At 33.9% G+C, this 13,501-nt stretch overlaps 1 protein-coding gene across 12 annotated transcripts in view; it reads right to left on the minus strand.

The window, feature by feature from the left end:
- The window catches only part of LOC112056339 (rho guanine nucleotide exchange factor 15), a 123,151-nt gene that overhangs the window by 41,354 nt on the left and 68,296 nt on the right, over nt 1-13,501 (minus strand). For 7 of the 12 annotated variants that reach the window (XM_052881760.1, XM_052881765.1, XM_052881763.1 and 4 more), the window contains one exon: nt 1,106-1,315. The exons of 2 other annotated variants lie outside the window; for them this stretch is intronic. In XM_052881760.1, the coding sequence (XP_052737720.1) occupies nt 1,106-1,315 (210 nt within the window). Of the gene's footprint in view, nt 1-1,105; nt 1,316-1,721; nt 1,955-6,416; nt 6,569-13,501 lie in introns of those variants that run through there. 3 more of the 12 variants (XM_052881768.1, XM_052881767.1, XM_052881769.1) reach the window with 3 other exon arrangements.

Consider the following 13,501-nt stretch of genomic DNA (forward strand, 5'->3'; position numbering starts at 1 on the left):
CAATATTACAAAAATATCACTGACTATTTGACAGATACAGACAAAACTGGGTTTAGCGCGTTTACAACGAAGAATGATTTTTGATACCTTAACTCGTAAGGCATAAAGGGAAGAAAATTTACGAGTATATGGTCTGCTAATAAAATTAGGTATACATAAATAAACACTTGTAAATTATTAATTATCACTTCTTTGTCCGTATTTAAGTCGGCCAAAACTCTTTTACTCAGAAATGTGGGAACCTATCAGTCTTTTTTGTTTTTTTGTAGTGTAAATAAATTGATTATTATATATAAATATTATTTATACAGATAAAATTTTAGGACTACCGGCATTATTTAGCTGTGTGTACTAATATTATAAAGCTGAAGCGTTTGGTCGTTATTTTGCTAGCTTGAACTCTCAGGAACTACTGGTCCGATTTGAAATATTCTTTCAGTGTTAGATAGCCCATTTATCAAGGAAGGCTATAGGCTATATATTATCCCCGTATTCCAACGGGAACGGGAACCACGCGGGTGCAACCGCACGGCCGTAGCTAGTCGTCATATATTCCCATGTCTCGCACGCACAATATATAACCTGCTATTAAGACCAGATGTTTTCTAGCAGGGTTCAAGTATCGATCTAAAGTGAAAGTGATTTTCTTTGCCATTAGACAACAACTACGAGGTAACTTACTAAGTAACACTAACTTACTATGTAATACTATCAGCATTATGGATGAGGTTATAATATTTACTAACTAGTTACATTATTTACTTTGTTTAATATCCGGACGTCCAAACGTTAGGTTCCAATTGTTCATAAAACTGCGATTTTTTTAATTTTAAAATATTAAGTACGGTGGAGAAGTGAAAATTAAAAAAAAAAACTTTACAGAATCATAAGACAAATTTCATAAATGTCGATCTAGCCATTCTGAAGTGATATGCAGAAATACATAATACAAATGATTTTTAATCTTTGTAGATACAATGAGCTTCGATGTATCAATCGTCATACACAATATAGGTCAATTACCTGACATGATATCAGTAACTAAAATTAAACTAAATAAAAAGGATCAGGATTATTTTAAAATTAAAATAATAATTAATCATACCAATAAATGCAACAAGGTCCTGTATCTCGAATTCTCCATCACGCAATACTGTTCTCACGCTCAGCCACCAAGTGTGTTCGAGTACTTCGATAAACTTCACTTTATCCTCAACGGGCTTACGAACTCTTTTAGAAGTCTCATCGTTCTCGCTGTAGTACGTGCACTTCGCGCTCGTGTTTATGTAAACCTTTGACGGTGACGTCACTGACACTAAAAGAACGGTCAAGGTGATTTAGACATTGATTCCGCTTCGATTAAAAGTCTAAATCGAGCGAGAAATTAAACATGATCGACAACAGACTCGGTTTATATTGTGAAAGGGTTGAACCCAATTACTTTAAGCACAAGGATGTTTGCACATTCAATCTTGAAGAGTTAATAGAAAGGCAGTACGTTGACATCAAAATGGAAGATATAAACTCAAACAAAAATAACTTTAGGTAACAAAGTGGACAATTAGCACGTGTGGTCTTGTAAGTGAAATCGAAATGGGTATTTTAACTGGTTGTCACAATATCTGAGTCACTATAGCTTGAATACCGGTCTCGCGTCATGCTCGCCATATATGTTTACGCTAATGATAAATCGATTAAGCGGATCAAAAAGACCAAAGCACCTTGATCGCCACAGTTCCTTCGAAAAGTCCTCGGCCTCGGCGTACCAACGCCGTTGAGCGGGGGCCTTTCCGATACCATTTTTCAACATTTTTTCACTACATATTTTTAACACTTCACTGTAAACTTTGCACTTGTGCTCTATCTGTGGAAATCGTCAGCATTTAACGCTCGATACAATGTCTTTCGAAAGACATGTCCGAATGGTTCGCAATGATTTCAGTTACTAGTTACTCTTGATGTAGGAAAAAAATAAATCAAACGAGACACCGGCAGCTGTTGTCCGTTTCAGGGTCAACCGGTGCCGGTCGACTACAGACCGTAAGCATGATTTTTCTGCATTGAGTTACTTGCTCTGTTATTATAGACTTATTAATTTACTGGATTGTATTTTAGGGTTATAGGAAGTAAAATTCAATGGAAATCAATTCCAATGTTATCGATGCCTATAATTTAGTCATTAACAGTTAACTAAGGTTCATAACTACTTGAAAATCTAATTTGATTACGTCAGGATATATAACTTCAAATATCACATTAGATGAGTTTTAAGATACAAAGTATAGTTTCGCAACTCGATACATGACGCTATGCTTCACTTAGTTTCAACTTAAAAATAAACCGTAACTACCTACTACTATGATAAAACCTTACGTTCTATAAAGCTTTGTGCTCTTTATTGTTTAAGTATTGCAATATTTGTCCTTTGCACGTAGAGTTCTAAATTGGTACGTTCCTTTTAATTACTTTTAACTCTATTTAAAGTATTATTTTATTCATAATAAACTTTAGTTATTAAACTATCATTACAAGCATTTGTGTTAACCGTATGCAAACATTTGTGTCCAAGCCGGTTCGCAAAACAGCATTGTCCAAACTTATGGCGTTACGAAATTTAATAGCTACGCTATCTGTCTGTTTTCTATGTTTGCAGCTACATGTTATGGCGATGTTTGCAATCAGAGCATTGAATTGCAACACAATGAGCCTAGCGAATAATCTGTAACGTTCAAGAAACGGTAAACCAGTTGTTTGCTGCTTTTCGGTATTGTAATGCGATTATTGTTCCATAATCTTTGATTTATGTCTTGATCCGATACTTTAGTAAGCATTGTCTTTACTGATTCCATTGCTTGAAAATTTCTATAGTAACGTTATCATATTATTATTGTCTATATAGCATTCTAAAATCAAGTCTTTTTTTTTCTTCTTTTTGATGTAAATTAAACGTAACTCAGAATAGTCCGTCCAGTTTAATTGTTCTCTTAAACTGAATGGCAAATTAATTAATTTCCACGGTTGCACTCTGAGTTCTTAGGTTCCACTGGAATGCAGTTTACTTGTCCCAAATATCAGAATACCAAAAGTGTGTTGATCAATTGTAATTGTTGATTCATAGCTCCAAATTCTAAATAGGAATTATGCTGCTTTATCAACGTGTTTGATTATTGAATCATAGCTTGTATGTTGATTAAACACAAATCGTCTTATTTTTAAAATTAGCGGATGGTGTAACCTGTTGTTTATTTAATAAGTTAAAATGAAAAATAGGCATTTGTATTTTTGTTTTAAGTTAGGTTAGGTAGGAGAAGCCAAAACTAAAAGTTTGCAACATTACTTTGATTAATTTTGATCTTAAATTGAGAAGATTATTTTACGTCAAGGTTTTCTGACCGTGATGGTCTCAAAAAGAGCCATGTTTTGAGTTCATTATTGTAACGATCTCGATATGTATCTAGCGTTCGACACGCAATGCACTTTCTAAGTGGTGGCGATGGAAAATGCAGACAATACTCGCTTTGTTTCGCTATACCATATGTGATCATTGAAATTACTCCGGTTTGTTTGTGCACTCAATGGAAAACAATATTCTTTAAACCTAGAGTTTGTTGCTAATGGATCAACAAACTCTAGGTTTAAAGAATATTGTAAGCGTTTCTTTTTCTTGGATCATTAACCCAGCATAACTAACTGCGACTTTCTTGATGTCATCAGTCAACTAGTAGGGGTCAATCATAACTGCGCTTTTCTGTGCAGGACCGTCACTTCAGCATCTTTAGAACCTGACATCTATTGACTTATGTGCCCTGTATTGTTGCTTCAGTTTAAAGACTCGTTAAGTTGAAATATCTGGATGCAAGCGACTCAGAAACGTGGTGTTTCGAGGTCTCTATAAAATACCTATATCCTGCAGTTCATCGATCAGTATGCCATTTAGTCAATCAGCTGTCTTTTAATCTGCTGAGTTTCTTGGCGTCTTTTCTCAGTTGAATGCATTCTTCCGAAGTTCTAAAGAGTTTACAAACGGAATTGTTTTTTCATAAGTACTTGAAATAAACGAATTAAAATTAGATATCAATAATTTCAAGGATTTGTTAATAATTTATACGTAAACGTAAGCAAACCAAGATCTATATTAAATATTCCGTAACGCAATGCCATCGTTCCGGCTAGTTGGAGGCTAGTGGGTTGAGACCGATTGCCGGATACGTGTCGATCCAGCCTAGATGTTTGTTGGCTGTTATCCTCGATTCCTACTTTTTTAAAGAGCAAATTAGCCATTATTATAGATTTAATTTTATAAATTAAATCTCAAGTAATGTTAAAAAGATTTGAATTTTAGTTTTTTTTAGTTAATTAACTGATCTATGATGATGATGATTTATTAAACTCTCACTGATACCACTCTGGAAGTTCATATTAGTCAGAAATTTTATTAAGACTTGTTTATGTTAGTCTTTCTAATTTATATAATTTGTTATTTCTCCTATTTTTTATTTTGGTTTAAACCGCTTAATTATGCACAATATTAGCTTTCATAAATGAAATTAATCGTGAGTGAAAGTTTTATAATAATGTTACAATTTTTTAGATAGTTTGTGGCTTGCGGTACTAATAAATCTTTGTTGTAAGTCGATTGGAATGCATCTTAGGAAACCGGTTCTATAAGTTGTGATATAAGTTAAGTTATACTCGTAGATAGATCGATGACTTAAGAGTTAAGCCTATTGTACAAACCAATTCTTTGTTGTAAGTTAAGTTTGAGATGGGTGTAATGTAATAAGGTGCAATTAAGTTAAAGGTGTAATTATTAGTTTTCTTTATTTTTTAAATTTCTTTCTTTTTTTTGTCTTCTGTGTATTGTGTGTCCAAATAAAATAATTTTCTTTTTTTCTTTAATAATTTTCAATAATCACGTTTTTCTTATTATGTATATTTATTAAAATCTACTGATATATCAACTTAAATAGAAAATAAACATATATATTTTGAATTATAATTTGAATGTTGGGCGGTGAAAGGGATGGATAGTAAACGAATGCATGTGAACGAAATGCGTATGTTGAGATGGATGTGTGGTGTGACAAGAATAGATAAAATAAGGAATGAGTATATAGGAAAAAGTCTGAAGGTGGCGCCAGTTACAGAAAAATTGAGGAGTAGAAGGTTAGCTTGGTATGGACATGTAATGCGTAGAGAGGAAAGTCATATTACTAGAAAAATGTTGAATGTGCAAGTGGAAGGTCATAAGAGGAGAGGAAGACCAAAGAAAAGATGGTTGGATTGTGTGAAAGAGGACATGTGTGTAAAAGGAGTGGATGATGAGTTGACGAGTAATAGAAATGAATGGAAAAGATTGACATATTTTTCCGACCCCACTTAAGTGGGATAAGGGTAAGGAGATGATGATGAATTTGATACTTTTGTTTAATATCTCAATAATATTTTATACTAGAGACATAGATTAGCGCATCAAAATTGTGACGGATAAATATGAAAAATTTATTTAATCGCTTACTAAACAACGAACGTTATTTAAACAAATAATACTAATATATCGTCTATAATGTCGAGTTGTGTGTTCAGGAAGTGTAAAAACTATATATACATAAATATATAATGGAATTAATTGTGCATGTGTGCGCTCAGTATAGTAGCTAAATTCGGATCACTTTTCGAGATGTAGATCATTGTAGTACCTATCTATTTTTTATCATTTGTCATCATGATAAAAAAATAGCTAACAGTTTCGTCTTAAATTAAGTCGTTATAAATTATCTACATTTAATTACAAATGATTACGAGGACACAAACACAAAAACTCGATCGATGACTTTATGAGCACTAATTATAAGTTTAACCGGATTTTATGGTAGATATCAAGTCATTTATTGAAAAATATTTTCATGACTAAGTCCATTTGGAAGAATACAAGTTAGAAATCAAAATATTGCGAAATCAAAATGACCAATGTAATTAATGATAACCAACATTTTAAAAGGCATTAATGAATACATAATTTCACGACCGGTTGTCTAAATTTGGCATTCAGACTTCGAATCTGAATAACATAATCTTGGCCTTAAGCCTAAATGAGCAATTATCTACATTATAATTGAAGTTTCTGTTCTTATCTACGAATGAGTTCAAGATAAGTAGAGTGAAGCAAGAGCAGACATAGTAACTTTAATGGACCGAAGCGAAGCGTGACGAAAGGTAAAGCGCAATTTTGCGATAATAACAGAAGGACTATTTTGGTAAATATAACTATGTATTTCTCACAAGTAAATAAAACTGAATGTTTCTGCAAATAGTTATGCATGCATGGTTTAACGACTTTTTTAACGTTTTTAGCACTATATATAAACAAACAAAGCCGGTTTTAACATTTTGTAAGAAACTAAACAAATACTGACGTTTTCTACAAATAGGCACACACAAAACATCCGAATTGTATGAGGATATTGCACTAGCTAAAACACTTTCACTGACGAAGCGCGCGGCGCGTGCGTCGTTCGCGCGATCGCAGGGCGAACTCGCTTAGCCCCCTCTCCCTTCCAACGAGCGTAGGCTGCGGTCTGACCGCACACCTGAATGACCAGTTACGTGCAAACTGCACCCCCTATACACAATTAACCGTTTTCATATCCAACAATCAGCAAATTGGCAATTTCTAACTTTTGTAGGATAGCTTCTAATCATGTGACAGAGATCTAAACGCCAAAGAAAGCACGGGTTTGACCCCAGTGTATCTTTTATGACTCTCAACACTCCCTTTCTCTGATCGTGTTGTACTCTCTGCTTTGCCGATTGGATTGGATTTGGTAATATCCTACTAGAGCGGCGTTGGATATCCGTTCTAATATCAAACATGTTACAGTTTTAGTTAATTCAATTTATGTAAAATCACGCTTCTTGCTTTTGGAGTTTAACTATTCGTTACTTCATGTTAGTTCTCTTTTGTCAGTCTGGAACCCTAATTGGAAGTGAGGTCTGCTCAGTGTGTAATATCAAAGCAACTTGTTCTTGTTTCATATTAGCGAGAATGCACAAATGGCATTTGGCTACGTCATCATAGCACCGAGTTTGGTATCTTGAATAATAATTTGAGATAATTTTACGAGATACATATACCTAAGCTATATTTAGTTAGCGTTCTCAACGATAACATCATTTGGTTTGCTATGATCTCAGTAATTTAATATCGGCATGGTTAATTCTACAACATAACTGATAATAATGTTGTTATTTGGGCTACAGTATAGATGCACTTTTATTGTATATGGAGTGTTTCGATTTTATTTAAAACCTTGGCTGAAAGTTTCAAATACCTATACAGCATTAACATAACCTACATTAAACTCTAAATACAACACAGAGTTGGTAGGCCTTTAGTTACGCAGCGCTACAGTGCATAAGCCGAGATGAATTTGATAATGGTATTCCAGTAGACCCACATCTGAGCAAACTGGTTCCAGACGGCTATATTATCTAGGGCAACATATCTGCTGGACTGTAAATTGGAATTTCGACAGTGGACATGGAATCTCCTTTTGCGATACAATCATAGAAACAGTTTTATTGCCGTTTTAATCCTCTTTCACACACTCCACAGTTTCTTCTTTGGTCGTTCTGTTCTTTAGCCCTTCCACTTGCAACTACAAGTGTTCTAGTAACATGACTTTCTTGTTAAAATTCAGAATTTTGAAAGAAACTTGCAAAGTAAGAATTCAATAACTTTGTTGAAGTTTTATGATGTAAGTTACTTGAATGCAGTCTGCTTCGTCAAACTGAAACGTTCAACTTTACAATAGAAATGAAATACGAGCCGATGTAATTCACTATTGAGGATTGTCTCTTTAGAAATTGTCACGTAGGTAAGCATTTTGGATGCTTTTATTTTTCCTCACATTGTGCTGGAAACACAAGCTTATGCAATAACTAATGTTGCTTTTAGTCTCAATAAACGCAAAAGCAAGAAACATAAGAACACGTATGACATAACCGATAACCGACAAGTGGAGCACGTAAATTGTATTGATCTCACGTTTTTTTTCATTGTCTTAAACAGTTGGACCAATTTACGAAGCATCGTTATTCGTGGAACGTATGTAGTCATCGATGTGACTTTGTTATTTAAGAGGTCAAACAAAGGTATTAAGCTTGAGAAATAAGAAACTTAATCTAAGTTATCCTATTCTTAATAGCTATAAAAAACATGCCCATGTGAAATGATGACAAGAATACTGCCTGCCTTATTGTGTTGGACAGCCAGGCTGATCTTTTGCGCAAAGAAATAAGCCAGCTTGGCAATTATGACTTTTACGACGAGGTGATTTTTCAGCAATTATAATCGGTATATGTGCTTGTTACTTGTAATACAGTTAAATTAAGCATAATATAAGCTTTAATTTGAAATATTAGACAACGAAATAACTCATGAGGTTATATTAATAACATTATTAATAGAAAAATGTTGAATTTGCAAATGGAAGAACAAGTGAGAAAAACAAGTGAGAAAAGTGGTTGGAGTGTGTAAAAGAGGACATGTGTGGAAAAAGAGTGGATGATGAGTTGATGAGTAATTGACGAATGGAGAAGATTGACATATCTTTCCGACCTCACTTAAGTGAGATGAGGGAAAAGGGATGATGATGATTTATGTGTATGACAGTCATTATACCGAGATTTCTACTGCGAAAGGATATTTTGTAAAAATAACAAGATTATTACGAATATTCATGAAGTCTATTACAGACTAATTAGTCAACGTCGCACTTTCATCATCATAAATGTTTTATCTAACATCTTAAATGCGTGATTACTTGTATTTTGAATGGGCACGAGTGGATACGTGTTTTATTTAAACCACTTTCATTCAAGTTGCGTTTCAGGCTGTGGAGTGGATTTCCGTATTGCTCAGCAAAGGTTGCCGAATGGATTAACTACTATGTATTTTCTTTTTTAACCGACTTTAAAAAAAGGAGGAGGTCCTCTTCTTCTTTTATTATCTTCTTCAACCAATTTTGAAAAATTTTAATTATGCATCGGCATAACTAACACTACTTGAAATAAACGAATTTAGATTTGAATATGATCTATGAAATTAGATCATAATATTGGAATCCAAATTCGTCACCCTAAATTTAAGTTTCTGTTGAGACATGAGACGTGGTTACAATTACAAAAAGTAGATATCGAAACCACGAAAGTAAGTCTAAATAATGCGTCGAGGTCTAAACTGCATTCCATTAATAGTCTTGATACGGTTCATTTGCATGTGCCAAGGTATCTCATCCATAGATCTATCTGGAATAACGTTCTACGAAAGGAGATACTTATGACTAAATCTGCCAGAGTGATAAGCATAGAGCTATAGTTGACTAGTGTCTACCGTTTGTTTCTTATAACTATTTATTTCATCTTTTAGTTCTGTATTTTAAAAAATGTAATATCAAGCCAATCAGAGATGCTTGCAACGAATTGTTAGTGTAGTATATAGGGTAGGTAGCCAATGTGGTGCTAATAACCACGGGCAGCGGTAATCACTTAACATCAGGTAACCTGAATGCTCGTTTGTTCCCTATTTAAGCAATAAAAAGATTCTGTAACACTCTAAGAAATCTGAAATTGAATAGGTTCTTTGTTGGAGGATTAATACTCCCACATAATTTTAATGTAATTTTGGCAAAAATAAACGAGTTTTTGTAACTTATTTATGTTATTAATCCGTAGGTAAATGTAATAATTCATGTTACTATTTTTATTAATTAAGATGTTAAAAAAAATTAATTAATTAGAGTGTAGTGTTTTGACCATATGTTAAAATTTATGATGAGATTTTCAAACTGTTCACTATAGACACTTTTGCTTTCTTTAGAAGACAAGTATTTGCTTGTGAATAATAGTGAAATTATTGCAAAAGAAGCGCTAGAAAATGTAACTATGTGAGTAAAACGTGAGACATTTAACGAAGAAATCACAGATATTGTAATACAATAACGATATGCCTAAGATGGTTTATGAGCGTACTTTCATTTTCACCAAGGTAATAATGCTCGTAATAAGTTTAAGTGCAAAGTGGATTGCATTGCAAGTAACTGAAAGTATGAAGGTTGCCTGAATTTTTTAATTCTGTAATTTGTTTTATAATTGAATTTTGTAGACCCATGGGTAATGTGCTTTGATTTGCAACTCATTACACCCCATCAATGTTTAGCATACATGGAATGGGACCTATACCTAGGTGAGCTTTCTAATAGGTCCTTGAGTAATATACGGTCTAGCCACACATTGTGGCTAAAGTGTAGGGAACTTTATACCGACACATTATGACAGACTTGGAGAGTGTTAGGTAAAGGCGCATAGAGTTTTGATGACTTTTAATAATGCCAATATGTTGCAATACGTTGCTATTGCTTTATCTGAAAAACTTTTTGAATATTGGATGTATAATATAAATCAGCAATAATTCATGATTTCCTGGAGAAATAATTGCTGTGAATATTTTGATGATTTCATACTTACAAAGAATGTTTTTTGTGCAGGGACTGTATAATATTTAAAGTTATTAAAACTACATCTTGAAATACACCCAAATGAATGCACATTCATACTAATACAAGCAATTCACTTCGTTCTCCCTAATTTTAAGCTTAAATCTCTTTTGCAAGACGAGTATTATCTCCCAAAATATTTCCCATGCTATTTTAAAGAGTACGATTTCAGCGATAAAATCAAACATAACTGTTTGTTATTACCATTACAAAAGTAAACTTGATACTTGAGTAATTGGCAAGTCATGTCGAATCATTTCAATGGGTATGGCCAGATTTTTACATCACCAGCGTTGTTTGAACCACTTGCTCATACTGATTTTAAAACGTCTACAGCTCTTTTTATAACTGGTTTGTATTACGTGGCTATATTTTTACGGTCAAGGATGAAGCATAGCATAGGTTACGTGTGAAGACAGTTGAAACGACGATGAATATTGTTTTTTATTTCCTTTGTTTGGTCGAATGTCGCATTGGCCTTGAAATATGTAAGTATTATTATACCATAGAAGCTGTTTTGTAAATTCTTTGTTAATAACTTTAAAGCTACCATAATTCGTCGTGTCTATTATAGTCTTCCATAAAGTCCAATATTTAGTATTGCAGTAGTAGTTTTTTGATCTTGCATCTTTATGAACTCTACAATTTAACCCTCGATTACCATCTCATCTGTTTATAAATAAGGCTGTAAGGCTTCTCAACCAAGTGTGAATGTTGACGTCTTCTGTAGGATGAAGTGTCTCAGTTAAATGTGAGATCAATTTAGTAAATGGTAACCTTGCTTTGTTAAAAAAAGGTGTTAAATACACCTTTTTTTTTGAGAAGCCTTACAGCCTTATTTAACAAACAGATGAGATGGCAATCGAGGATTAAATTAAGATAAGATAAGATAAGATTAAGAAGTTCATAAAGATGCTAGATTGTGTGGTTCATTTAATAAGTATAGTTGTTTGACCATATTTTTTGCGGTCAATGATGAAGCGAAGGCTAGACGTGTGAGATCAGACGACATGTTGACGACACCAGTGTCTTTGCTGCCCGACAACAGTCTGTCATTTTTATTGCCCAAAAAAGTTTTTGGCAAACGATATGTTTTCCATTGGCTGATGTGATATACTATAATATAGTTATTTACATAACTAGTATACTAAAATGATAATATCATTATAGTATAGTATAAGAAAACGGTCAAAAAACATCGTAAGGAAAACCTGCATACCAGAGAATTTTCTCAATTCTCTGCGTGTGTGATGTCTGTCAATTCCGCACTGGGCCAGCGTGGTGGACTATTGGCCTAACTCCTCTCATTCTGAGTGGAAACTCGAGCTCAGCAAAGCGCTGAATATGGGTTGATAATGATGATGATGATGATAGTTAAAGAAATTATTTCTCATCTATACTAATATTACAAAGAGGAAAGATTTGATTGTTTGTTTGCATTGCTCTGAGACTACTGAGCCGATTTGAAAAATTATTTAACTGTTGGGAAGCTACACTATCCTCGAGTGCGATAGTATATATTTTATCTCCGTATGTCCTCGCGAACGGGAACTACGCGACTTTTGCTAGTACAGTATAAATATAAAGCAGCAGCACGGCAGCGGTTTCAAATTATTGTTAATTTAAAAATATACTGACTTCCGTATAGTATGAATAATTTGATCACATTCCTGTATTATAAATCGGTTAACACGAGTATTTGTTTTGGTCAGATGAACGATGCTTATTGTTTTTGTGTCGTTTCTTTTGTTCTGTGGAATGTCACGTCGCTGGCCTTGGTACGTAGACGGCACTCTACGAAGGGTAGATCGTATCGCGCGGTGTGTTTATAATTTAATTTGTTACGGTATGTTTTATAGTTAATTCGGTAAATACTGAAACTAAAATAGTTTTCTTTGTGCTTTTAATTCAAGATAATAGTTCTTATTTGGTTGTATTCAAGTAAAGTTAAACGACAAATCACAAATCTAACAATAGTTTCCATTATAAAGTTTGTCGGACTTAAAAAAGTATATTGTTTGTCTTGAAGTTTTTTTAAAACTACTAGATCTGATGTGGATGGGGTTTCCGGTTCTGTTTTAATGAATATTCTTCACAGATAGGCTACCTAAGTAGGACCTACCTACAAAAAAATCTGAAGGCGGTAGGTTAAATGATAAGGGTAGCCAAGACGTACGTAATCATAAAGAATAATGTAATAACGATGATTGTAAAAGAAAGAGCCAGTGTTGAGTTTATTGATGGCGCTTCTAAAAAGAACCTGCCGTCCGAACTTAAGAACGCTTAAGCATAGACGCGATGGTTCAAAATGCAGTCCATGGGATCCGGAGCATTTACCTCCAGCATTTTGAAAGCGTTAACCCGTTTGCGTTCTTAAGTGCAGCAGATCTTTAGGTAGGATCATGTTTCATAAAGGAAGATTGCTCACGAGTGTTATCTTCATTATCAGACCTTCAGACGTCAGTAAAGATAGAGAGTGAGACAAAGAGAAAGGAGATCATACATATTTTATGTCTGTCGTCAAATTAACAAGTTCATAGACCCCTTGTTAAGTTGTAATAGGTACAAGTATGATCAAGCTAGCGCACCGGCGGTTATAGGCCGTGGGTGGTGAGGCAGTTAAGACTGTTACCGGATTCCTGCGCCCGCGCACACTGTAAACAAGATCTATGCTGAGATTGTTTCCATTGTTTTAGTCGCTTTTGGCTTGTCACTTATCATGGAATGCTTTAAAATTGTCTGGAATATAAAGCGAACGTGGGTATTGTTATGGGCAAGTTATGTATGCTATTATTTTAATGAATTACATTCAGTTTATGTAGTTTGAGACGATTGGTAGGTAGATATATTTGGATTATAAGCAGACATTTTAAAAAGGAGGCCTGTCCTCGTAGAAGTCTTCATGGATCAAGGAAATACGTAGACAATTTAACTTTTGTCCTTCA

Source organism: Bicyclus anynana, chromosome 5, assembly GCF_947172395.1.
Source record: "Bicyclus anynana chromosome 5, ilBicAnyn1.1, whole genome shotgun sequence".
In the NCBI taxonomy this organism is placed as follows: domain Eukaryota; kingdom Metazoa; phylum Arthropoda; class Insecta; order Lepidoptera; family Nymphalidae; genus Bicyclus; species Bicyclus anynana.